This window comes from Callithrix jacchus, chromosome 2, assembly GCF_049354715.1.
Source record: "Callithrix jacchus isolate 240 chromosome 2, calJac240_pri, whole genome shotgun sequence".
Classification (NCBI taxonomy): domain Eukaryota; kingdom Metazoa; phylum Chordata; class Mammalia; order Primates; family Cebidae; genus Callithrix; species Callithrix jacchus.
Window position 1 is genome coordinate 130,332,069 of NC_133503.1, and position 26,545 is coordinate 130,358,613.

Genomic DNA, 26,545 nt, shown 5'->3' on the forward strand with positions numbered 1-26,545 from the left:
AGTTGTGTTTTGTTCATTTCTAAAAGCTCAAATTTTTCCCTATTTGTATTTAAACCTCTTCACAGGCTTTTATTATGTCTTCTGTAAATTTTCTAGCTACAAAAATGTAAATTTGACTCTTTTCTCAAATGTATATTCACCTTATTTACTATTATTCCCTTTTTCAAAATGTATATTTTTATCACTCTTCAAATGGATACTATAAGTGTGTATCTTATACAAAGACTTCCCTCCTACAGACATAAAAAAAAAAAAAAAAAAACAACTTTGCCTGGAATAGAGGTGGGGTGAAGATCTTGGAGTTGTATTTGTCAGGAAAAAAAAATATTGTGAAAGTTGATCATATGAATTGGGTCATTCTTGTCATACTCAATTAAAACAGAGTAGAGAGGCCGGGGGAAAAGCATTGAGAGCATATATCATTGCTCCAAAATGTAATTCTCTGCAAGCCTATCTGCTAAAACTGCCTATTGTAACCTGAAACCAATTTTACCTGACAGCTCTTAAAATAACATGCTGTGACTCTAAGATTAGTTTCACCTCTTGCGGTCATTCACCAATCAGTTTGCCAGTTCCTCCAAATTTTCCTAGTACCAGTGAACCTTCTCAAAACAATACATTTTCTTTTTCTTTCTGTTTTTTTTTTTTTGAGACAGAGTCTCACTCTGTCACCCAAGCTGGAGTGCATGCCATCAAGGTTCACTGCAATCTTGATGTACCAGGTTCAAAAGATCCTACCACCTCATCTTCCTTAGTAGCTAGGACTACAGGCAAGTGCCACCATGCCCAACTAATTTTAAAATTTTTTATATAGATGGGGTCTCCCTATGTTGGCCAGGCTGGTCTCCAAATCCTGAGCTCAAACAATCCTCCTGCTTTGGCCTCCCAAAACGTTGAGAGTACAGGCGTGAGCCACTGATCCTGGCTCACTTCTCCTTTTTAATAAAACCTCCAATTTTTTCTTTGTCCTTCAAACATACCAAAGATCACCTGGTATGTGTGTATGTCCCAAACTGCAACTCCTGCGTCCCAAATAAAATTTTTTTTTGTTTTTTTTTTTTTTTTGAGACAGAGTCTCACTGTCGCCCAGCCTAGAATGCAATGGCACAATCTCAGCTCAACGCAACTTCCATCTTGTGGGTTCAAGTGATTCACCTGCCTCAGCCTCCTGAGTAGCTGGGATTACAGGCATGTGCCACCACACTTGGCTAATTTTTATATTTTTAGTAGAGGTGGGGTTTCACCATGTTGGCCAGGCTGGTCTAAAACTCCTGAACTCAGGTGATCAGCCCGCCTCGGTCTCCCAAAGTGCTGGGATGAAAGGCATGAGCCACCGTGCCTGGCCCCTAATCAAATATTTGAAATTCAGAGATTTCTCTCTATATTTTATTTGACAGTATTTAAAACAAAAGTGTTAAAAACAGAGATGAAATAATCAGGGACTCTTATGGCTGGCAGATGCTACTGGTTGAATAATAAATACTTAGTCACTTCCTAAAACTTACTACAGTCTTGGATCATTTAATGATGGGCACATGTTATAATGAATGCGTCATTAGTTGATTTCATCATCGTGTGTACATCAGAGAGTATGCTTACACAAACCTAGATGGTACATCCTCCTACACACCTAGGCTGTGTGGTATAGTTTATTGCTCCCAGGCTATAAACCTGGACAGCACGTTACTGTACTGAATACTAGAGACAACTTAACACAATGGCAAGTATCTGTGTATGTAAACATATTTAAACATAGAACTAGTACAGTAAAAATACCTAGTATAATCTTACAACATTCATGTTGTAGAGGCGGTCCCTCACTGACTGTCGTTAGGCAGCATATGACTGTTTTATATTCTTCATGTTACTAATGTCTACTGTCTCTGTATCATGGAAATACAATATAATGGTTTGCTACTGCCACTATGCATTTCCAACTCTAAAACAGTCATGCCTTAGACATGTGACTAAAGTAGCCCTTAGTAAGAGCACAATAGACCTTCTCTACTGAAGTTTAAAAACAATTCTTAAAAAGATAAAGGTGATTCAAAGGAATTTAACTGCTTGTCAGAACAGAGTCCAACACTCCAAAGAAATGCAAACTCCAGCAGGAGGCAACACAGAATTCAACATATCCATGATCCAACTAATTAGTTACTAGACATGCAAAAGTAGGAAAAATCTGTCCACGGATGCAGACCCAGAAATCATAGAGATGGTGCAATCAATTAGCATATAAGAACAAGAAAATACAATTTATAAATATGCTCCACATAATCGAGAATGTAAAGGAAAACATGAGCAAAACGAGGAGCAAAGGATTTCTTTTTAAGAACCTTACTGAGATATAATTCATATAGAGAACTGGAAGATCTTTTCAAAGAACAAAATAGAACTGCTAGAGATGAAATATGCAATATGGGAAATAAACATTTTATTGAATGAGATTTACAGCAGATTAGACATAGCAGAAGAAAAGACCACTGAACTTGAAAACAGAGCAGTAGAATCTATCCACAATGAAGTACCAAGAGAAATAAGCCTGGAAAACAAATAAAAAGGCCCTCAATGACTTAAGCAATAACATCAAGTAATTAACATCCCTGTAATAAACTGTCAGAGAGAGACACGAGGGAAAGACAGAAACAATGTGAGACAGTAACAAGCAAAAAAGTTTCCCACATTTAATAAGACCTATAAACCCACAGACTCAAGAAGCTTTAAATTAGCTCTAAACAGGATAAAAATAAATGAAGAAATGAATAAAAAGTAAAAACCAGACAAAGACGGACGGGTGTGGTGGCTCACGCCTGTAATCCCAGCAGTTTGGGAGGCTGAGGCAGGTGGCTCATGAGGTCAGGAGTTCAAGACCAGCCTGGTCAACATGGTAAAACCCCGTCTCCACTAAAAATACAAAAATTACCCAGGCATAGTGGTGAGTACCTGTAATCCCAGCTACTCTGGAGGTGAAGGCAGAAGAACTGCTTAAACCTAGTGGGGCAGAGGTTGGAGTAAGCTGAGACAGCGCCACTGCACTCCAGCCTGGGTGACAGAGCAAGACTCCATATCAAAAAAAAAAAAAAAACAACAGAAAAGGTCCATCAAAATCAAATATGTGTTCCTGCAGATTATATGGGTCAAAAAAAAAAAAATCAAACATGAAAACCAGTGATTAAGAGAAAAATCTTAAAAGCAACCAGAGAAAAAGACATATTAGGGTAACTAACCCTCTATAATTAAAAACAAAAAACCTTGATGTCATATATGCTAAAGGCTAAGAATCTCTGAAAAAAATACAACGACTCTTCTAAATAGGACTTTTCTAATATATAGTTACCTTGTTTACTATGACTTCCTTTGTGCTAACAAGATATTTTTGAATCTTTTCCAATGTGATATGGTTTAACTGTGCCCTGACCCAAATCTCAACTTGAATTTTCTCTCCCAGAATTCCCATGTATTGTGGGAGGAACACAATGGTAGGTAACTGAATCATGGGGGCCAGTCTTTCCTGTGCTATTCCCATGATAGTGAAAAAGTCTCAGGAGATCTGATGGGTTTATCAGGGGTTTCCACTTTTGCTTCTTTCTCATTTTCTCTTGCCACTGCCACATGTAAGAAGTACCTTTCAACAAACTTGCAGGTTCTGCAAATGTATCCCAGAACATAAAGTAAAACCGAAAAAAACAAAAAACAAAGAAGTGCCTTTTGCCTCCTGCCATGACTGTGAGGCCTCCCCAGACATGTGAAACGATAAGTCCAATTAAACCTTTTCTTCTTTCCAGTCTCTGGTATGTCTTTAACAGCAGCGTGAAACGGACTAATACACAATGCATATTCTACTTTGTTTATCATTAATCCCTTGGTTTTCAAAATATGTATTTAGCTGGCTTTTCAAATGTATCTAAGTTTGCTTGTGTATAAAAGTTTCCTTTACCTGTGGATCCCAGGTATAAAAAAGAACTTGTTAATCACAGAGTTAAAACTGAGGTGGATATATAAAATGGAACACTACCCAGAAATAAAAAGGAATGAATGCATTATAGAGTAGGCAAAATGACAGAGACAGAAAGCTGAACAGTAGGCACCAGGGGTTGGGGGAAGGGAGTTACAGGGAGTTTAGTGTTTCATGGTAGAGTGACAGGACTGCAAGATTAAAAGAGTTCTGGAGATGGATAGTGGTGATGGTTGCATAACAGTATAAATGTACTAAATAGCCCTGAGCTATATACTTAAAAAATGTCTAGAATGATACACTTTATATTATGTATATTTAACCAAAATAAAGAATTTTTTTTAGAAAAGGGAATGAAGTACTGATACATGTTACAACATGGATGAACCTTGAAAACTTAGAGTAAGTGAAAGAAACCAGACACCAAAGGCCACATATTATATGATTCCATTTATGTGAAATGTTCAGAATAAGTAAATCTACACAGAAAGTAGATTAGTGGTTACCTAGGGCTGGGAGAGCTGGGGGAGAATAGGCGGTGGCTGTTAATGGGCATAGGGTTTCTTTTGGAGTGATGAAAATGTTCTAAAATTGACTTTGACGATGGTTGCACAACCGACATATTGGTTGAGAACTGTATTGTCTGACTTGTATGAGAACTCTATCTTTTTTTTTTTTTTTTTAAGAGTCTCACTCTGTCATCAAGCCTGGAGTTCAGTGGCATAGTCTCGGCTCACTGCAAGCTCCACCTCCCGGGCTCAAGCGATTCTCCTGCCTCAGCCTCCCAAGTAGCTGGGATTACAGGTACCAGACACCATGCCCAGCAAATTTTTTGTATTTTTATAGAGACAGGGTTTCACCATGCTGGCCAGGATGGTCTCAAACTCCTGATCTCAGGTGATCCGCCTGCCTCAGCCTCTCAAAGTGCTGAGATTACAGGAATGAGCCATCATGCCAGGGACCAAGAACTATGTCTTAATAATTCTGTTATTATTAAAAAAAAAAAAAAAAAAACTTGCCAGGTATAACAGCTCAGGCATGAAGTTCCAGCTACTGAGGGACTGAGGCAGGAGGATGGCTCGGGACCAGAATTTGAGACCAGCCTGGTCAACAGAGCAAGATCCTGTCTCTAAAATATATATATACATTTTTTTAAATTAGCCAGTCATAGTGGCATGCACTTGTGGTCCTTGCTACTTAGAAAGCTGAGGCAGAAGGATGGCTTGAGCCCAGGAGTTTGGGGCTACATAAGCTATGATCCTACCACTAAGTTCCAGCCTGGATGACAGAGGAACACCTGTCTCTAAAAAATAAAATAAACTGAGGTGGAACAGTCACCCAGCTTCTGACTAGTGGATGATCCTCTCCCTTCTTCGTTAGTGGCATATTTAACAAGTGGCAAAGGTCCTATTTTAAAATATGCCAAGTGTGTTGTCTTATTTCAACAACATTCTATCTCAGCTGTCCTATGTGGTCTTGGTTAAGTTACTTAACTGTGAAAATCTTCAATTCTCTTTGTCTATCACCTACTTATTCCTCTATAAAAACGGACAACAGGCTGAGCACGGTGTCTCCTGTATGTAATCCAAGCACTTTGGGAGGCCAAAGAGGGTGGATCACTTGAGGCCAGGAGTTCGAGACCAGCCCACCCAACATGGCAAAATCCTGTCTCTACCAAAATATAAAAATTAGCCAGGTGTGGTGGTACACAGCTGTAATCCCAGCTACTCAGGAGGCTGAGGCAGGAGAATCACTTGAACCCTGGAGGTGGAGTTCACAGTAAGGCAAGACTGCGCCAGTTTACTTCAGCCTGGGCAAGAGCAAGACCCTGTCTCAAAAAAAGAAAAAGAGGACAACATGCATTCTTAGGAAGAAGGAATGAGCTACAAAAAGTCTCTAGAATAATAGCAGGCTTTTAAAAAATCATAGGTATTCATTCAGTGTTTGTAGACCTCAAAAATGGGTCTCTGCAAAGTAATGAAGCAATAGAAATGTAATGAAGCGAAGGAAATTTCTAGGCAGCCCTAGAAATGTAACATTAACACATGGCAAATTCTCTCAAGTCATGCCTCCTTGCATGCCTTCTCCAGAAAGGAAAAGTTTTAAATTTACTTTCTTCCTTAGCCATATGTCTCCATTCTTGTAGTTACTTCATACTAAAGCTTTCATGTTGACCATGAATCCAAATGTTACCTTTTATGGAAGGATTAATATTTTACATATATCTCCACTGGACAGATACCTCTACTGAACTGGGACTTTTTTTTCCTTCTTTCTCATTCTCTTTACCCAATTTCATTGGGAAGAATGAATAAATATAGATTTCCTGTCTTCCGTTATCACAAATTCTCTGATATGAAAAACCAGAGAAAACTCTGCTCAACTGTCTATATGCAACACCACCTCTAGAAATCCAAGAACTCAGGAATTCAGGCATGCTTTTTGTTTGTTTGTTTTTTGTTTTGTTTTGTTTTTTGACACAGAATCTCATGCTGTTGCCCAGGCTAGAATGCAGTGGCACAATCTAGGCTTACTGCAACCTCTGCCTCCCAGGCTCAAGTGATTCTCCTCAGCGTCCCAAGTAGCTGGGATTATAGGCAACCACCAACACGCCCAGCTAATTTTTGTAGAGACAGGATTTCACCATGTTGGTCAGACTGGTCTTGAACTCCTGATCTCAGGTGATCCACCTGCCTTGGCCTCTCAAACTGCTGAGATTGCAGGCATGAGCCACAGCACCCAGCCTAGGCATGCTGTTTTTATTCAATGCCTATTACCTACACAAAGAGCAGCTCTAAGCAAAAAAAAAAAAAAAAAAAAAAAAGGAGGGGGAGAGTAGATCTACATGTCCTGATATTGAAAATTGTTCAAAATGTTCTATTAAGTGGAAACAGATAGTAGTAAATTATATAGAATAGAATATAATCTGTAAAATACAATTATTTAAACTGCTTTGTGGGCTTATGAGTATGCATACATACACATGTATAAATTTTAAAATCTGGAAGTATATACAGAACACCAATTAGCAGTGGACCTTACTGAAAGGGAGCAATTATGGGGTCTATTACTGCCTACCTTCCAAATTTCTGTACTGTTTGAAATTTCTGTAGCAAGAATGTTGTATAACAAGGACAGAAACAGCTAGAAGAAATAAAAGAAAAAGTTGGGAGAACTAGAACTAAATTGCAGAATTCTAGCTCTACCATCCCCTTAATCTCCTATACACATAACCATCACCTGTAGCTGGCCACTCTGCTCAGGCACAAAAGGGACCTTTCTCCACAAAGAAAAAAGACACAACTCCAATAGGCTCTTCTGCCCTCTGGAGAATTGAAGAATACCAGAGCCATGACTGAAGAGAAAAAAGAATCCGCCACAACTCACCAGAGTTGCCAGATATTCCCAGATCACTTCCTCCTTCTTTTTCTTGGACTTTCTTTACTTTCTTTTTAACAGGCCCATCATTTTCCAATGGTCTCTTCCTGCTTCTGTCAATTTCTGTAGTCTATATCAGGAAGAGTAGAAAATGATGCGTTATCTCTATTCTGAGAAGGCTTGATTTATGTGAAAATTTAAACCTTACATCTGAATGACAAACTCCTTGCCATCCACTCTTCATAGAATCCCCTACTTTTAGCTTATGGGAAAAAACCTATGGGTGAACCGTTTTGAACACCATCAAAGACAAGGTAGACTCTGATGACTGAAGTCAGGAGCCTCAGCAACTCAAGCCCTGGTAGAATTAATTGAAACCAAGGCTGGTTACCTGTCTTGACTCAATAATCAGCCCTCAGCTTTCTCTAATTATAAAACTTGAATCACCCTACTTACATATGTTAAATAAAATACTTCTAAGAAATAAACAACTATGTAGCAAAGGCACAATTAGAGGGGAAAAGATAGGTAATAAAAGAACAGTATCATTATTGACATGTTCATTCCAATTTAAATGTTTCCTGTTTAAATGGTTTATGTTCATCACTAAAGATGTGACAAGATTATGAACTTTTTTTGAAAGCATCCGTAAATCCTTCACCAACTACCCTCTAAATGGTGGATGCAAAATTTTGGTGAATTCATGAAAATGCAGGTCATCCTTAAAATTAAAAAAAAAAAAAAAAAAAAAGAGGATGACGTCACTGCCAGGCGCCGGGCGATACCTTGGGTCTGTTTTCGGCGGGCTTACCAGGGACAAAAATGTCTATGGCTAGCGATTTCTACCTGCGCTACTACGTAGGGCACAAGGGCAAGTTTGGGCACAAGTTTCTGGAGTTCGAATTTCGGCCGGATGGAAAGCTTAGATATGCCAACAACAGCAATTACAAAAATGACGTAATGATCAGAAAAGAGGCTTATGTACACAAGAGTGTAATGGAAGAACTGAAGAGAATTATTGATGTCAGTGAAATTACAAAAGAAGATGATGCTTTGTGGCCTCCCCCTGACAGGGTTGGCCGTCAGGAGCTTGAAATTGTCATTGGAGATAAGCACATATCTTTTACCACATGAAAAATAGGTTCTCTTATTGATGTGAACCAGTCGAAGGATCCTGAAGGCCTTCGAGTATTTTACTATTTGGTACAAGACTTGAAATGTTTAGTTTTCAGTCTCATTGGATTACACTTCAAGATTAAACCAATTTAAATTCCATGTTTTTCAAGCTGTTTGTATATTTAATTAAGGGATGAAGGGTTTATTTGTCATTTACAATACTGGGGTTTTTATGAATGTGAAGCAAAAAAAAAATTTTGTATGTAAGCTTAATGGTCATCCTAACTTGAGTCCACGTGGTTTGGACAGTCCCCCACACACATTAAGTTCTGTAAATAAAAGCCACCTTTTGTTAAAAATTTGCTCTAATAAAACATGCCAAATCCTGAAAAAAAAAAAAAACAAGAGGAGTAATCACTTTAAGGGAGAAATATACAAGAAGGGAACAAGATTTTGAAGCACCCAAGCAGTCACCTACATTAAAACACAGTAGGTGGCTAAAAACCAGTCTTCAATGCCCTTCCACAGCCTCAGTTTGAGGGGCTTTTCCCGTGGCAGTATCTCTGGTTTAAAAACAAAGGTACGTATTGCGTTGAAGGATGGCAACAGGAAGGATCCCATGATTAATCACATCTATAACCATCCTAAGAAATTTTATCCACCCAAATTGTATTTCAGACTTTATAATCTAATCTACAAAAAGTGCAGTCACTGGGGAACTGCACAATATGATTGCTTCTAACCTAATGATTTGAAATATTGGGCAATGCTGTTGCAGCCTTAAAAACTGGAGACCTACCAGCAGCTTCCTTCTAGTCAGCCAATCCAGCACTTTTTAAATCAGTAAAACCCTTCAACCACCAAGGAAAAGCAAATGGAGGTTAAAAGACGCACCCCTTGCTCACAAGCCCCCTCGTCAGAAGACCTTAGTTCCTGTCTCAGGCCTGCCATTAAAAATCTGCGTGACCGTAACAGCTCAAATGGAAGTACTAAAATTTCAGCGTTACACCTAGAACACAGCCCCGGCTGGGCCCTTCCCACCTTCCCCTTCTTCGGCCCGCCCCTTCCTCCTCCAGCCCTATCATCTGGCAGAGGGTCCCCACCTCCGCGCCTCACCCACAAGCCCCGCCCCCTCAACCTGACGGCCCGGCCCAGTTCCGGACAGCACCCACCACGTGCGGCGGCAGCTGGGGCGGGAAAGTGGACGCTGGGGGCGCTGCGGCGTCGGGGTCCACCTGGTCGGTTGCACCCGCGGAGGAGGCGGTGGATTTCAGACTTCCCGTAGACTGGAAAAATCGGCTCAAAACCGCTTGCCTTGCAGGGGCTGAGCTGGAGGCAGCGAGGCCGCCCGACGCAGGCTTCCGGCGAGACATGGCAGGGCAGGGATGGCAGCCCCGGAGGCAGGGCACGGCCGGGAGCGCGAGCCCGCGGCCTCAGTTCCCAGGCGTCTGCGGGCGCGAGCGCGTCGCGACCCTGCCGTGCGCCGGGGCGGGAGGCGGGGCCTCGTCTGCACAAATAAGGACGAAAAGGCGGGCGGATGATTCCGCGCCAAAGTTGGCCGCGCGTGGTGGTGTAGCTAGCGGGGTCAGTGCTCACTGCTGCTGTCATGGTTCAATTGCTAAACTGCATCGTCGCTGTGTCCCAGAACATGGGCATCGGCAAGAACGGTGAACTGCCCTGGCCGCCGCTCAGGTATCTGCCGGGCCGGGGTGAGGGGACCCAGACTGGCGTCAAGTCTGGGGTCGGGGTACCTGGGTGGGACTCGTCTGGCCTACTTGCGGCGGGAGGATGGGGTCAAACTTGCGGTCTGCGCTGACTGGAGGGGTGGATCCGGCTGGATTCCTCTTTTCTGCTGAGCGGGAGTCCAAGTTGCTGATTTCTACCCGAATCCCGCTGCCTGGTGAGGTCTTTGCCCTGCGGCGCCCTTGTCCAGAGCAAAGTCCCAGCCCTGGAATAAACACCTTATCCCTGCCCCCAGCGCTCGGTTTGTCAGGTGCGTTAGAGCTCGAGCCCAAGGGATAATGTTTTGAGTAACGCTGTGTTCTCTAACTTGTAGGAATGAATTCAGGTATTTCCAGAGAATGACCACGACCTCTTCAGTAGAAGGTAATGTGGGATTCAGTAGGGTCTGTCTTAAGTTTACCAATGCAAAAGTTAGTTAAATGGAAAATTGTCCGTGTTAATCTGGGACCTTTTCTCTCATGGATCTCTATGCAGTTCCCAAGGTTTATTTATCATTATTAAAAATTTTTTGTCTTAGAAATTTAATGTTAACGCAGGAGCAAATTCAGGCAAGGGACAGAATTGGCAGCTTGGTGGAGGCTTCCTTGGAGGTCAGCACTCAAAAAAAAAAAAAAAGCAGAGGAAGCCTTTGGAACAGCTTCTCGAATAGATGATAAGGCCTGAACGAGGGCAAAAGAGAGGGTAAAAACTTTTTTGAGGTTACATGACCCTGGCTTTTGGAGATCTGAAATCTAAAGATGATGAATCAAGGATGAACGCTCAGATTATCAGTTTGAAAGCTGGCATGACATGTAAAGGAGTGGAGAATAATGTGCCACTGTAGTGATGAGGAACCTCTAGGACATCTGGGTTAATTTCAGGCACAGGGTTTAGGTGAATTGAACCATTGGAGAGAAGGGGATAACCAAGGAAAAGAACGTGGGGGTTAAGAGATTCCCGTTTAAAACCTAAGAGACGTGGATATTTATGGTCGTAAGAGGAGGCATGGGCAGGGGAAACAAAGAGTAAGGAAGGAGCAGATGCTGTATCTCTTTAATGGGAGAGATACAAGGCATTTGGGTTTGACACTTAGATCACTGGTAGAGATGATGACAAGAGCCTATAGCTAAAAAATTAATAAAAGCTGGCCGGGCGCGGTGGCTCAAGCCTGTAATCCCAGCACTTTGGGAGGCAGAGGCGGGTGGATCACGAGGTCAAGAGATTGAGACCATCCTGGTCAACATGGTGAAACCCTGTCTCTACTAAAAATACAAAAAATTAGCTGGGCACGGTGGCACATGTCTGTAATCCCAGCTACTCAAGAGGCTGAGGCAGGAGAATTGCCTGAACCCAGGAGGCGGAGGTTGCGGTGAGCCGAGATCACGCCATTGCACTCCAGCCTGGGTAGCAAGAGCGAAACCCCGTCTCAAAAAAAAAAAGAATTAATAAAAGCCACTCGAAAATCCCAATATGGTCTGGTAATCTTAATGTTTCTTTGGTTCAGATAGCTGACTCTCAAAGTTATTCTTCTAAGAAACTGAACCAAAAGTGGAAGCTATATGTAAAAGGTTCGTATAGAAGTGTGTACCTAAAAGAGTAGGATAGAGACATCATTAAACATGCTTTAAGGTAATTGAGTGAAACATTAAGCAGCTATTTTTAAAAGTATGATTTAATGTAAATCTACAAGGTACACAAATATGAGTAATACAATTATATCAAACAGTTGTGGCAGTACAGATTAGAGGCTGAATATTATTCTAAGTTTTTAATTCCCACAACAACCCTAGAAGCAGGAACTACTGTTATCTCTATTTTATTAAGTAAACCACAAAGGGTTAACACAGTTTGTCTTGTGGATGAGAAAATGCATTCAACTTGAGCACTTTGACCTAGAATCTTTACTATGTTATACACAATTGCAATTGATTAAAACTAAATATTGGATATAATTGGATAATTCCAAAGGGAAAAATAGTTATATTTAGGATATGAGTGATAAGTATGAATTTTGGTCTTTTTTAAGTTTCAGTTTTTTTAAAGGAGATCCATTAGATGGCAGGATGTCAGTCATGTCCATGCACATACCTAAACCAAGTCCTCATTTAAAGTCATCTGTGAGTTCTTGAAAACTGACTATAAGTGAAACAATGTATTGCAAAACCAGTTTTACCGTAGGCTACTTGATATGCACAAGAGTTAAATTCCTAGGGCATATTGCTGGTCACAAAAAAATCATCAAACTTCTAAATGAAGGCTGAAAACACTTCTAATATTAAACACTGAAATAAATAAGAGCTTTACATATGTTTAAGAAAGATTAATAATGTGCACATCTTTGGGATGTGGTAGGAAACAAGTACCTAGAGAAAACCCAGGCAGACATGGGAAAAGCATGCAAACTCCACACAGACAGTGTGGCCCTGGCCAGGAATTGATTATTTTTCTCATCAACATTAGACGAAAATGATGTTATTCAGGACCTGTTGTATATAAACATTTGAGAATACATGTATATTCCCAAAATATACTTAGGCTTTCTTTGTGATTTTATAGATAAACAGAATTTGGTGATTATGGGTAGGAAGACCTGGTTCTCCATTCCTGAGAAGAATCGACCTTTAAAGGATAGAATTAATGTAGTTCTCAGCAGGGAACTCAAGTAAGTACCTTAGCATAAATTCACCAGAAGAAAATCATGTCTCATTTCTTATAGTGGAGATCAGTATAAAAGGAGCTATTGATGAAGCTGCTTAATATCACAAAGGTTATTATAGAAAATGAATAAGCAGTTATTTATACTACATGACAATAACTTAGTCTACTACCTGAGTAATCGATTTCATCACCTTGAAAAGTTACATTAAACATTAAGTATCGGCCAGGCGCGGTGGGTCAAGCCTGTAATCCCAGCACTTTGGGAGGCCGAGGCGGGTGGATCACAAGGTCAAGAGATCGAGACCATCCTGGTCAACATGGTGAAACCCCGTCTCTACTAAAGATACAAGAAAAAAAATTAGCTGGGCATGATGGCGCGTGCCTGTAATCCCAGCTGCTCAGGAGGCTGAGGCAGGAAAATTGCCTGAACCCAGGAGGCAGAGGTTGCAGTGAGCTGAGATGGTGCCATTGCACTCCAGCCTGGGTAACAAGAGCGAAACTCCGTCTCAAAAAAAAAAAAAAAAAAAAAACATTGAGTATCTCACTGTGGTATCAGATTTGCAAGTTTTCTTGAACCATCATTCAGTAGGCTCAAATGTAAATTATTCAGGGTAATCAGTAACTTCTAGTTTCACATAAAGTCAAAACAACTATGTTTGGGGACTTGCTAAAATTAAGTGATGATCCCCTTTCTGGACACAACCCTAAATGTAATAAAATGTGAATTTTAGGATGGGCTGAAATGGGTCGTAATCTTCTGCCTATTATTCCTAATTAACCACAATACCCATTAATATTTTGTGTCGGGGTCCGGCACGTCTGCCGGGGGACTACCGACCTGCGGGAGTCCCCGAGACCGCCAACGTAGATGTCTCGTTCAACCTGAGAGAGAGAGAGTGCGCGGGAAAGAAAGAACATAGAAAAGTAGAGTCTGGAGGGCTGCGTGAAGATTATGGCCAAAACGCAGCAAATTTATTTTTGTGGGTTACAGTTTTTATACCTTTTGTCTTGTTTACATTTACCTCATCTCAGCAGAAAGAAACAAAGGGGAAAACAGAAAGGAAACAGAAACTCCATAAAAAAGATATCCGGGGCTTGTGATATCCTGCTCAGGAAGCAGTTTAAGGGGGCTAGTGGTAGTAGTTTACATTTCAATGATTTTACATTCCAAAGATACAGTGGCGCCCTTAAGGTGGCTGGTTAAACCTGTTTTTCATCAGGAGCTAAAACAAAGGCTTGGCTCCAGGGAAAATATGGGCAGAGGTCTCTGCTCCTCTTAGACATTTCAATTGCAGCAAGTTTATTGCGTACACAGAGACTGAAGGGGGACATGGGAGCAGACAGCACAATGTCCTCATAAACTGCAGGCCTTTGCTTTGCATTCTGTTGTTGCTTTTAGTGAGTCAGCTTACGGCCCTGTCTCACTCGACTGCCCTCGAGGTGAGGAAATGCAATACAGGTCCAGCAGCCAAACTGAGGCAAGTCATGAGTCCTTGGTGCGAACACCACAATTTTGTACTTAACATTCATTACCCAGTGTCTGAAGGTAAAAAATTTCAAAGTATTGAGATGGTTCTAGAGATCCTGGGGCAAAGCATGTATCTCCAATTAGCCTCTGCTAAGAATTTTCCTGTCCTCCAATCCAGCGTTGGAGTTAGTAGTTTCTGAAATTGCTCCTGGGATATTCCCTGGAGAGTTGGAAGGTAATCATATTAAGACTGCCCAGGAAGTCAGCTCCAATGGTTTGAGAGGTTGAGGGGTGGCCAAATTGGACCTGTGTTAGTCCATTTGCATGTTGCTATAAAGAACTACCCTAGACTGGGTAATTTATACGGGAAAGAGGTTTAATTAACTCACAGTTCCTCGTGGCTGGGGAGGCCTCAGGAAACTTAAAATCATGGTGGAAGGGGAAGCAAACACGTCCTTCTTCACATGTTGGCAGGAAGGAGAAGTGCCGAGCAAAGGGAGAAAGCCTCCTCATAAAACCATCAGATATCATGAGAACTCACTATCACAAGAACATCATGGGGGAAATACCCCCCCCATAATTCATTTATCTCCATCTGGTCCTGCCCTTGACATGGGGATTATTACAATTCAAGGTGAGATTTAGGCTGGGGACACAAAGGCCAAACCATATCAGGACCTAAGGGCAAAGAAAGTCTGGGATCTGGCATGTTAATCACTGCTTCTTAGTCTAATAATATAATCACCTAAAAGAATGCAGTATCCTAGGGCACTACTTGCTTGGGAACGTGGTCATAGTATTCTTTTCTCATGTGTATTAGTCAAGATTCAACCCAAGAAGCAGAACCAGTAGTAGATAGATATAGCTTTATTAAAGAGTTTTCTTGCAAGAAATTGGCTTACACAATTGTGAGCGCTGGCTATGTGAGTCCATAAATCTGTAAAGCAGGCCATCAGAAGGGTCAAGCTGGAATTCTCTAGCAGGGGCTGAAGCAGTGCAGGTGAAATTTTTTCAGAGAAGCCTCAACTCTACTCTTAAGGCCTTCAAACTGAATCAGCTCACTCAGATTAAAGTCTGACCAGGGACAGTGGCTAACTCCTGTAATTCCAGCACTTTGGAAGGCCAAGGCAGGTGGATCACTTGAGCTCAGGAGTTTGAGACCAGCCTGTGCAACATGGTGAAACCCCACCTCTACAAAAAAAAATTAGCCGGATGTGGTGGTGTACCTGTAGTTTCATCTATGCAGGAGGCTGAGGTGTGATGATCACTTAAACCTGGGAGCAGAGGTTGTAGTGAGCCAAGATTGTGCCACTGTACTCCAGCCCGAGCAACAGAGTAGGACCCTGTCTCAAAAAAATAAAAAACTGAATTATAATCACATCTACAAAATACCTTCAAAACAACACCTAGATACATTATCTGAATAACCAAGGACTATATCCTAGCCAAGTTAACACACTATGAGAAGGAAAAATACTACACAGCTATATAGGCTAAGGGGATTCAGGCTTACATAGATTTTCTCTCATGTTTTTCCTAGAATGGCATAGGTAAAAACCGAGAAATGTACCAGAATATTTGCACTGATTGCCTCTGGGCAGTGGGGCAGATTTGTTGATGGGCATCTTGCTGCTTGCTTCCATCTTCATGCTGTTCTTCTGGTTGCTAGTATATTCTGATTATCTCTTTCTTTGGTAGAGTTCAAGTTCACAGACTATATCACCATTCCAAGAAACTCTTAATGACATTTTTTAATACTATTCAAGTTTGTTTATGGCTAGCTTGAGCTCAAACAACAGAAAGAAATCTCAGTGGGGGAGATGTTCACTTGAGCCAGCATTTCTCCTCAAAGGATGAGTGTGATTTCTTTTTTTTTTTTTTTTTACCTCCCTGTGGTGCATGTAATTGGGTTTGGTTGCTTCTTGTGTGTTTATATATAACATATGTTGGTGTCTTGTGCTTTCTTTTTTAAGGCTAAGAAAATTTAAAGTCTATTGGCGGGAAATTGTGATACCAGTTAGTAAAATGTGTTAGAGCTCTTTTTTGTTGTTCTTGCCCCTGCTTCCTTACTTGCTGGTCCGTCCCACACATGTAGGGAGCACCTGCTGAATGCCACGCACTGCAGGGTCCTGAATAAAAGGGCAGAGATTTATACATGGAAATCACTTGCTTATGCAAGCTCTAAAGATAATAGTTTTTTCACCCTCTCGCTCAGTGTAAGAAGAAACTGAATCCTCAAGGTGATCACAAAATTTTCTACCAAACACTAGTTATTTAGGGTAAACATTTTCTTAGTAAGGTATTGGGGGAAAATGCTTCTCCACATTTGTCTAAACAATCAAGTTGTACCTTTAAAAGAACTTGAGGTGAGAAGGGTGGGAATGACCACCGATGAGTACAGAATGTTTTTTTTTTGGTGTGATGGAAATGTCCTAAAAGTAGATAAGAGTGATGCTTGCACAACTCCGTGAATATACTAAACATAAACTGAACCATATACTTTTAAAGGGTGAATTTTATGGTACATGATTTATATCAATAAAGTAGTTTTTAATAGTCTTTGGAACCAGCCAGGAACTGTGGTTCATACCTATAATCCCCACACTTTGGGAGGCCAAGGCAGGCAGATTATAAGGTCAGGCATCTGAGACCAGCCTGGCCAACGTGGCAAAACCCCAACTCTACTAAAAAATACAAAAATTGGTCCGGGCATGGTGGCTCGAGCCTGTAATCCCAGCACTTTGGGAGGCCAAGGCGGGTGGATCACGAGGTCAAGAGATCGAGACCATCCTGGTCAACATGGTGAAACCCTGTCTCTACTAAACATACAAAAAATTAGCTGGGCATGGTGGCGCATGCCTGTAATCCCAGCCACTTGGGAGGCTGAGGCAGGAGAATTGCCTGAACCCAGGAGGCGGAGGTTGCGGTGAGCCGAGATCGCGCCATTGCACTCCAGCCTGGGTAACAAGAGCGAAACTCCGTCTCAAAAAAAAAAAATTAGCCAGGCTTGGTGGCACACACCTGTAATCCCAGCTAATAAGGAGTCTGAGGCAGGAGAAGAGAACCGCTTGAAACTGGGAGGCAGAGGTTGCAAAGAACCAAGATCCTGCCACTGTACTCCAGCCTCGGTGATAGAGTGAGACTCCATCTCAAAAAAAAAAAAAAACTCTTTGGAACCAAATATTAAATAAACAAGTTATACTGCAATACTATAGCCTTGACACCATCTTTAGAAAATCCTAAATTGTCTCCCTTCCATGAAAGTTAACTAAATTTCATGTTACAATTTTTTATGATCTCACTATCTCAGAGACAGTGAGATCATAAAAAATTTTTGAAGCTGCAGTTCTCTCTCTCCCTACCACTTACACACTTAGAGTAGGAAACACTGACTGACCTGGCTTCTGATATCTGCTGTGGCACCTAGTAACTTTGTGACTTTAGGCAAGCTACAAGAAAGCCTTGTTGAACTTGTTTCCTTACCTATTAAATGAAATGAATAATGACAACTTTTTAGGATGATTTTGAAGACTCACTGAAATTTTGTATTTAAAGTTTCTGGCACACAGAAGGGTATAGACATCAGTTCCTACCCCCCAGCCTTGCTACTTTATATCTTATAGAACATACACATTAATATAATATTAATGAAATCACAGTGAACAGACTCATGATCTCATTTTCACCTAAACATATTACTTTGTTCTTGTTTCCCTGGATCTTGAGACAAAAATCCCCTGCCACCTAAATCAACTCTCTCCTCTCCCCTGACTTTATTCTGGATTCCTTTTTTTTTTTTTCCCTATCTTCGCCTTGCTCTGCTCCCAACCTTTTAGTATTATCAAAGGCAAAATAAAAATGTTGAGATGAATTTCTAAATTTAACATATTTTTTGGGAAGAAAGAACTGCTGTTTAGGGCATACATGCATACAATTGGCCTTCCATATGTCTGAAGAACAAGGGAAGGTTAGAGATTTTATTAAAAAGGAGAAATGTTACTGCTCTTGCAGAAAGTTCATTGGCATTACTAAGGCTTGGGGGACCTGGCACCTCCAGCTGGTGAGCAGCAAGTGGTAGGCAAAATTAGTGCTGGAGTTGCAGCAAGTTATCTTAGAAGCTATAGATAAAACTGGTTTCAGGTTACAACAAGCACTACCAGCAGTCAGGCTCACAGAGAATTACATTCTTGGAGCAATGTTTTATAACCCGAATGCTTTCTTCCCCGGCCCCTCAACTCTAATTTAGTTGAGTATGACAAGACTGACCCACTGTCACCCATGCTGGAGTGTAGTGGTGTGATCTTGGCTCACTGCAACCTCTACCTCCCTGGCTCAAGCAATTCTCCTGCCTCAGCCTCCTGAGTAGCTGGAATAACAGGCGTGTGCCACCCACGCCCAGCCAATTTTCATATTTTTTAGTAGAGAAGGGGTTTCTCCATGTTGGCCAGCCTGGTCTTGAACTCCTGACTTCAAGTGATTCGCCCACCTCAGCCTCCCAAAGTTCTGGGATGACAGGCAGGAGCCACCACATCCAGCCTACTGGACATTTTAAACCTTACCACAGTTTACTTTTCTCTATCCTCAACTTTGTCAGAGCTTTCTTGTATTAAATAACTTCCATATAATTAAAATGAAATTCTGTACTACACTTCTGTTGTAGTCTGTCACGCCTGTGCCTTTGCACATGTTTTTTATCTCCTTTGACACTCGGTTAAGGAATCATGACTTGAGGATTCTCCCTCATCATCCCTGCCCTGCATTCCCCTGTCATGTCCCCTGCACGTCTTCACTGTATATCCTTTCGTACATTATAGTCACTGCCGAGACATTTCTGACTGCCATCACAATCTCTTTGAGTGCAGGGACTGCATATTTTCTCTCTATTCCCAGAATCTAGCATGACCCCTAGCAAAGTAGGGATTCAGAAATCTTCACAGAATGAATAGTACATAGGTGATTTATAAAAATAGAACGATCCCACCTAGTACAACTTTGTAACCTGCCTCTTTTCCCCTCAGTACATTAGAAAATAAAGTCGTGTAAATATTTTTAGTGGCTACAGAGTATTTCACAATGAGGCTGGATCATACCCAATTTTTAATATGGGTATACCTCAGAGAAAATTGCAAGTTCAGTTCCAGACCACTATAATAAATAAAGCAAATATCACAGTAAAGGTAGTCATATGAATTTTTGGTTTCCCAGTGCATATAAAAGTTATATTTACACTATACTATTTAGTCTAATAGATGTGCAATAGCATTACATCTTTTAAAAATGCATGTACCTTAATTAAAATATGATGAAAAAATACAATAGTCTGAGCTTTCAGTGAGTCATAATCTTCTCATTGTGGAGTGTTTTGCCTTGATATTGATGCAAGCTGACTGATAAAGGTGATGGTCGCTGAAGGCTGGGGTGGCTGTGGCAATTTCTTAAAATAAGTCAACAATGAAGTTTGCCCCATTGATGGACTCTTCTTTCATGAAAGATTTTTCTGGAGCATGTAATTGTGTGCCCACAACAATTTCTTAGAAAATGGGACTCAGTCCTTTCAAACCTTGCTGCTGCTTTATTAACTTAGTTTGTGTAGTATTCTAAATCTTTTGTGGTCATTTCAACAATGTTCACAGCATCTTCACCAGGAGTAGATTTCATCTCAAGAAGCCAGTTTCTTTGGTCATCCATAAGAAGGAACTCCTTATCCATTGATATTTTATCCTGAGATTGCAGCAATTCCATCTCATCTTTAGGCTCCACTTCTAATTCTAGTTTTCTTGCCATTTCCACCACATCTGCAGTCATTTCCACCCCTGAAGTCTTAAACCCCTCAAAGCCATCATGAGGGTTGGAATCAGCTTACTCCAAATTCCTGTTAATGTTGATATTTTGATCTCCTATGAATGTTGTTAATGGCATCTAGAGTAGTGAATCCTTTTTAGAAGGTTTTCCATTTACTTTGTCCAGATCCATCAGAGGAATCACTATCTATTGCAGCTACAGCCTTACAAAATGTATTTCTTAAATAATAAGACATGAAAGTCAGAATTACTCCTTGATCCATGAGTTGCAGAATGAACAGGAATATTTTGAAAGGAATCTTCATTCCTGAGCAACAGGTCTCAACAGCAGGCTTAAAATATTTAGTAAACCATGCTGTAAACAGATGTGCTGTCATCCAGGCTTCGTTGTTCCATTTCTAATGCACAGGCAGAGTAGATTTAGTAAAATTCTTAAAGGCCTCGGGATTTTCAGAATGGTAAATGAGCATTGGATTCCACTGAAAGTTACCAGTGCATTAGCCCCTAACAAGAGAATCAGCCTGTTCTTTTTTTTTTTTTTTTTTTTTTTTAGCATTGGCAAGTGCAAATTTATAGCCAAGGAGTAGGATGAGCCTGTTCTTTGAAACTAGGCATTGACTTCTCTATAGCTATAAAGTTCTAGAGGGCATCTTCCTTGAATACCAGGCTATTTCATCTCCATTGAAAATCTGTTCTTAGTGTAGCCACCTTCATCAATGATCTTAGCCAGATCTTCTGGATGAACTTGCTGACACTTCTACGTTAGCACTTGCTGCTTCACCTTGCACTTTTTTCTTATGGGGACAGCTTTTTCCTTAAACATCATGAACCAAACTGCTAGTTTCAGACTTTTCTTCTATAGCTTTCTCACTTCTCTCAGCCCTTGTAGAATTTAAGAGGGTTAAAGTCTTGCTCTAGATTGGGCTTTGGCTTAAGGTAATGTTGTGGCTGGTTTGGTCTATCCAGACTATTCAACTTTCTCCACATCAGCAAAAAGGCTGTTTGCTTTCTTACCATTCACGTTTTCACTAGAATAGCACTTCTAATTTCCTTCAAGAATTTTTCTTTTGTATTTACAACTTGGCTGTTATATGCAAGAGGCCTAGCTTTTGGCCTATCTTGGCTTTTGACATGCCTCCCTCACTAAGCATAATCATTTCTAGCTTTTGATTTTCTTGAGAAATATGTGACTTCCTTTCACTTGTACACTTAGAGGTCATTGTAGGGTTATTAATTGGCCTCATTTCAATATTGTTGTGTCTCAGGGAATTGGGAGGCCAGAAGAGAGGGAGAGAAACAGGAACAGCCAGTTAGTGGAGCTGTCAGAACATATTTATCAATTCACCATCTTATAAAGGTGTGATAACAATTACTTACAACGGTAACAGCAGGATCCCCAAAACATATTATAATAATGAAAACGCTTGAAATCGTGTGAGAATTACCAAAATGTGACATAGAGATACAAAATGAACACAAGCTGTTGGAAAAATTTCACCAGAAGACTTGTTCAGTGCAGGTTGGCACAAACCTTCAATTTGTTTAAAAAAAAAAATAGTCAGTGTATGTGAAGCACAATAAAATGAGGTATGGCTTAGTAGGAAACCCCACTCTTTGAGTATGAAGGTTCATAAATTGATGTATTTTTGCATTCTGGTTAAGACACCATTCTATTTCAGGGTCTGTTTTTTTGGGGGGGGGGTGGTTTCGTATTTGTGTGTCTGTGTGTGTGTGTGTGTGTTGAGATGGAGTTTTGCTATTGTTGCCTAGGCTGGAGTGCAATAGTGCGATCTTGGCTCACCACAACCTCTGCTTCCTGAGTTCAAATGATTCTCCGTGTGTGTGTGTGTGTATGTGTGTGTTGAGATGGAGTTTTGCTATTGTTGCCTAGGCTGGAGTGCAATAGTGCGATCTTGGCTCACCACGACCTCTGCTTCCTGAGTTCAAATGATTCTCCATGTGTGTGTGTGTGTGTGTGTGTGTGTGTGTTGAGATGGAGTTTTGCTATTGTTGCCTAGGCTGGAGTGCAATAGTGTGATCTTGGCTCACCACAACCTCTGCTTCCCGAGTTCAAGTGATTCTCCTGCCTCAGCCTCCCAAATAGCTGGGATTACAGGCATGTGCCACCATACGCAGCTAATTTTGTATTTTTAGTAGAGACAGGGTTTCTCCGTGTTGCTCAGGCTGGTTTCAAACTCCCAACCTCAGGTGATTTACCCACCACTGCCTCCCAAAGTGCTGGAATTACAGGTGTGAGCCACTGTTGCCCGGGCAGGTTTTTTGTTTTTAAGTGGTTTCCCAACACTCCCCAGGGAAATTGAGCCAGAATTCCATCTGCCATCCTATTATCTTTCAAGTCAGAAGCAGTGAAAAAGGGATGTTTATATGGCACCCTGGAATAATCAGATAAGGCCAGAGGACAAGAGTCAGAGGGTTCTGCCTAATCTAAGCCCCACCACCCTGATGTCTAAGGGCCCCAGAATCAGAGGTGCCTGTAGCCTACAGGCACAAGCTGAAGTCTTTTGTCCTCGTAACAAGTTGCATCTCAAGTTTCAAAGTCAGGCTGCTGGAGTTCCAACTCCCAGGTCCATCATTTCTGGGTGTGTGGCCAGTGGTTTCTTACCCATTCAGTCTCAGTTTCCTCGTCTATAAAAAGGAATGATAGAACCACATAGGATTGCCAGCTAAATGCATTGTGTACCTTATCTCATTTAGTCTTCATGCAAACCCTCAAGACTCAATCACAAAAACATCAAGCATGTCCACACATTTCTTAACACAGAATACTCATACTACCACAAACCAACTCTCCATTGGTAGGGAATCCAGTCTGGATTGGCTTAAAATAATTACAGGAAATAAATTCAGCAGTGAAATATGTCACTGTATTGGATGCTTCCTATTTGTCATTTACTGTATTAATTTCTAGGTCTTGTGCCATGTAAGGGCTGATGAACTCAAACACTAGCTCAGCTTTTTGCATGTTCTTTTTTACCTACCTGGAGGTCCAGTGTTTCCTGTGAAATTTACTTCTAAACCAATAAATAGCCACATTTTACAGAAGCATATTCTTCATACCTTTGCTTTAAGTTAAATCTCTAACTTTGCTCTATCTTTTATTTGTTGTTTGGGGTTTTTTTGGAACAGAGTCTTAAACTCTGGCCCAGGCTGAAGCGCAGTGGCACAATCTCTACTCACTGCAACCTCTACCTCCTGGGTTCAAGCCATTCTCCTGTCTCGGCCTCCTGAGTACCTGGGATTATAGGCACACACCACCACACCCAACTAATTCTTCTATTTTTATTAGAGACGGGGTTTTGCCATGTTGGCCAGGCTGGTGTTGAACTCCTGACCTCAGGTCATTCCCCCCACTCAGCTTCCGAAAGTACTGGGATTACAGACATGAGCCACCGCCCCGGCTAATCTGTTCTTCATTTTCTTTTCTAGACTCACTACAAAAGGGCAAGGAAGTCATCACATCTACAATTACTAACTAAAACTGTCACAGCTCTGTGTCATCTGTATATTAACTAAACTGTCTTCTCTCCCAACACCAAATCTTTGTTTCTTCTAGATTCAGTTCTCTCACTGAATGAAGAGCCTAGTCCAACCTGGTCTTTGCACCTGCCCTGATACCTTTGGAAATACCTGGATGTATTTAACTTCTCCCTGGCCTCCATGTCTTTTTCCAGCCTGAGTCAAAGTATAGTCTTTGCTCTAACCTAATTCTTTTAAGAATGACAGAGTGAAATAAGTAAAATATGTATCAGGAGGGAGAGGGAGAATGAATAGTCCCTGTTAGTTCTTGATTAATCATTATTATAACTCTGAATTCAAGGGCAATTATATAATCTTGTTAAAGCACGAGGCTAAAAACTTGACATTGAATTGTAATTTCTGTTGTGTATCTAATAACTATGAAAGCCTAGTTCTACATATTTCATCATTTATGAAGGGAATTGCAACCCCCACCACAACCAACAAAATAGTTTCAGAGACTGGGAGAGATTCAGTTATTCACTGTAAACTGAGTTTGTCCAGCCAGTGGCCCAGAATGGTTTTGAATGCTGCCCAACCAAATTAGTAAACTTTCTTAAAACATTATGCACAGACCTGGTTTTTTTTTTGCCCCTCAGCTATCATTAATGGTTATGTATTTTATGTGTGGCCCAAGACAGTTATTCTTCTAATGTGTCCAAGAGAAGCCAAAATATTGGACCACCCCTGAGTAAACACTGAAATTAATTAACTTCTTCCCTTTGGGATTTTAATTACATAAGTAATAATAAGCTCATTTTTTAATACTATACCCATTTCTGTATTGTTTGAACATGAAAAGTATTTCTCCATTCTCAAAGTTAAACATAATAACAGTCTAAATGTCATTCCAAGCTTTTCTGCAGTTATTCATACATATCACTCTTTTTCTAATATTTTATCAGGAAAATCCTCACACATACAGAAGGAACTTTCCAGTAAACCCACCACCTAGATCTACTATTAACATTTTACTCTGCTAGTTTCATCACATATTCATTCATCCATCAAATCAGTCTTGTTCATTTATGCATTTCATAATAAACTGCAGACATTAGTATGTTTCCACCTAAATATTTCCTCATTCATACCATTAATGATTCAGTATTTCTTTTACAATTTTGTCTTTTGAAGTAAATATTACATATGATGAGACACATAGGTCTTAAAAGTACATTTGCTAAGTTTTGATAAATGTATATACCTGTATAACCCCAGTCCTATCAAAGATACAGAATATTATCCATCAGCCCCAGAAAGTTCTCTCCTGCCCTGTCCCAGTTAATCTTTATCCCATCTCTCCAGAAATAACTCCTTTTCTGATGTTTTTCCACCAGAGATATCACAAGATATCACGTGGTCTTGTATGATTCATTGTGAACCATAGATGTACACATGTAGGTTGAATTATTGGTCATAGGCCATACTGATGTTAAGTGCTTTTTGTTAAAAGGATTCATATTTATGATGATTTTAGTTCTATAATCACTGCTTCTTAGTCAGATTATTTGACTAGTATAGATGGGTTTTACAAAAATTATGTGTAATTCTTTTTTTTAACCTCAGGGAACCTCCACAAGGAGCTCTTCTTGCCAGAAGTCTGGATGATGCCTTAAAACTTACTGAACAACCAGAATTAGCAAATAAAGTAGACATGATTTGGATAATTGGTGGCAGTTCTGTTTATAAGGTAAGTAAAGTTATTGGTAAATAAAAAGAAATGTTTTATTCTACTTTCTTTCAGCTTCCCTGACATTTAAAGGAGGTGGAACAGGTATAACTCATTGTCTGAACCTTGGAAGCAGCACATTATGTGTACTGTAAATTATTTGTTGTCAATTCAAATTACTTGTTTGATACTATCATACAAACTAAATAACAATGCAAAAATAAATAGTCTGTATCAGCCTATCTTTTATTTATTTATTTATTTATTCATTTAATTTTGAGACAGGGTCTTGCTTTATCACCCAGGCTAGAGTACAGTGGCAGTATCTCAGCTCACTGCAACCTTGAGCTCCCAGGCCCAAGCAATCCTCCCACATCTCCTCCAAAGCAGTAGCTGGACCTATAGGCACACACCATCAGGCCCAGCTAATTTTTGTAATTTTTTGTAGAGTCAGGGTTTCACCATGTTGCCCAGGCTGGTCTCAAACTCCTAGGTTCAAGCAGTTGACCTCCCAAAGTGCTGAGATTACAGGTGTGATCCACCACACCCAGCCTATTTATCTTTTTAATTGACAAATAATTGCATGTCATGTACAACATCTTGTTTTGAAATGTGTATATAGTGGAGAATGCCTAAAGTAAGCTAATTAACATGTATTACCTCACTTATTTTATGTGGTAAGAACACTTAAAATCTACTCTCTTAGCAGTTTGCAAGAAAGTATTTGTTATTAACTGTAGAATAATAGACGTTGTACAATAGATCTCTTGAACTTACTCCTCCTATGTAACTAAAATTTTGTATCCTGTGACCAGCATCTTCCTAATACCAGTCTACTTTTAAATCAAAGAATAATTGATGTTTCCAATTTAAAATCCACTCTAAATCCTTTCCTGAGAATTGTACTTGTACTGTACTGGTTTTTACTCCCTGAATGTACTCTAGATACACTGAGTTATCCCTTTGTCTTTCAAGATGAATACGTCTCTTACCAGGAAAGGTTTGGGGCTCTCAGTTGATATATACTATCTACATGTATATGAATTTATTACAAGCAGAAAACTTCCTCAGTCAATTTGCATGTAATGTGAGGACACAGGAGAAAGATGACATGATTTTATAGCATAAGGAAAAATAGTATATAAAACAAATACTTCTTTTTTAATACCAAATGACTTCCAGCTTTAAAATTTTTGAGGATAACAAAATTTTTTGCCTTCTAGAACACTAATGATAATAAC

At 40.3% G+C, this 26,545-nt stretch overlaps 2 protein-coding genes and 1 pseudogene across 8 annotated transcripts in view; 2 read left to right on the top strand and 1 right to left on the bottom strand.

The window, feature by feature from the left end:
- Positions 1-10,057, bottom strand: part of MSH3 (mutS homolog 3) — a 244,522-nt gene extending 234,465 nt beyond the window's left edge. For 3 of the 7 annotated variants that reach the window (XM_054252616.2, XM_078365272.1, XM_054252613.2), the window contains exon 1: positions 9,622-10,057. In XM_054252616.2, coding sequence (XP_054108591.2) covers positions 9,622-10,057 — 436 coding nt within the window. Of the gene's footprint in view, positions 1-7,342; positions 7,464-9,248; positions 9,468-9,621 lie in introns of those variants that run through there. The other 4 variants (XM_054252615.2, XM_054252614.2, XM_054252617.2 and 1 more) reach the window with 4 other exon arrangements.
- LOC100413874 (protein mago nashi homolog 2 pseudogene) lies at positions 8,091-8,710 on the top strand (annotated as a pseudogene).
- Positions 9,955-26,545, top strand: part of DHFR (dihydrofolate reductase) — a 36,701-nt gene continuing 20,110 nt past the window's right edge. Inside the window, exons 1-4 of the mRNA XM_003732323.6 lie at positions 9,955-10,141; positions 10,506-10,555; positions 12,728-12,833; positions 25,202-25,325. Coding sequence (XP_003732371.1) covers positions 10,056-10,141; positions 10,506-10,555; positions 12,728-12,833; positions 25,202-25,325 — 366 coding nt within the window. The 5' untranslated portion in view covers positions 9,955-10,055. The remainder of the gene's footprint in view (positions 10,142-10,505; positions 10,556-12,727; positions 12,834-25,201; positions 25,326-26,545) is intronic.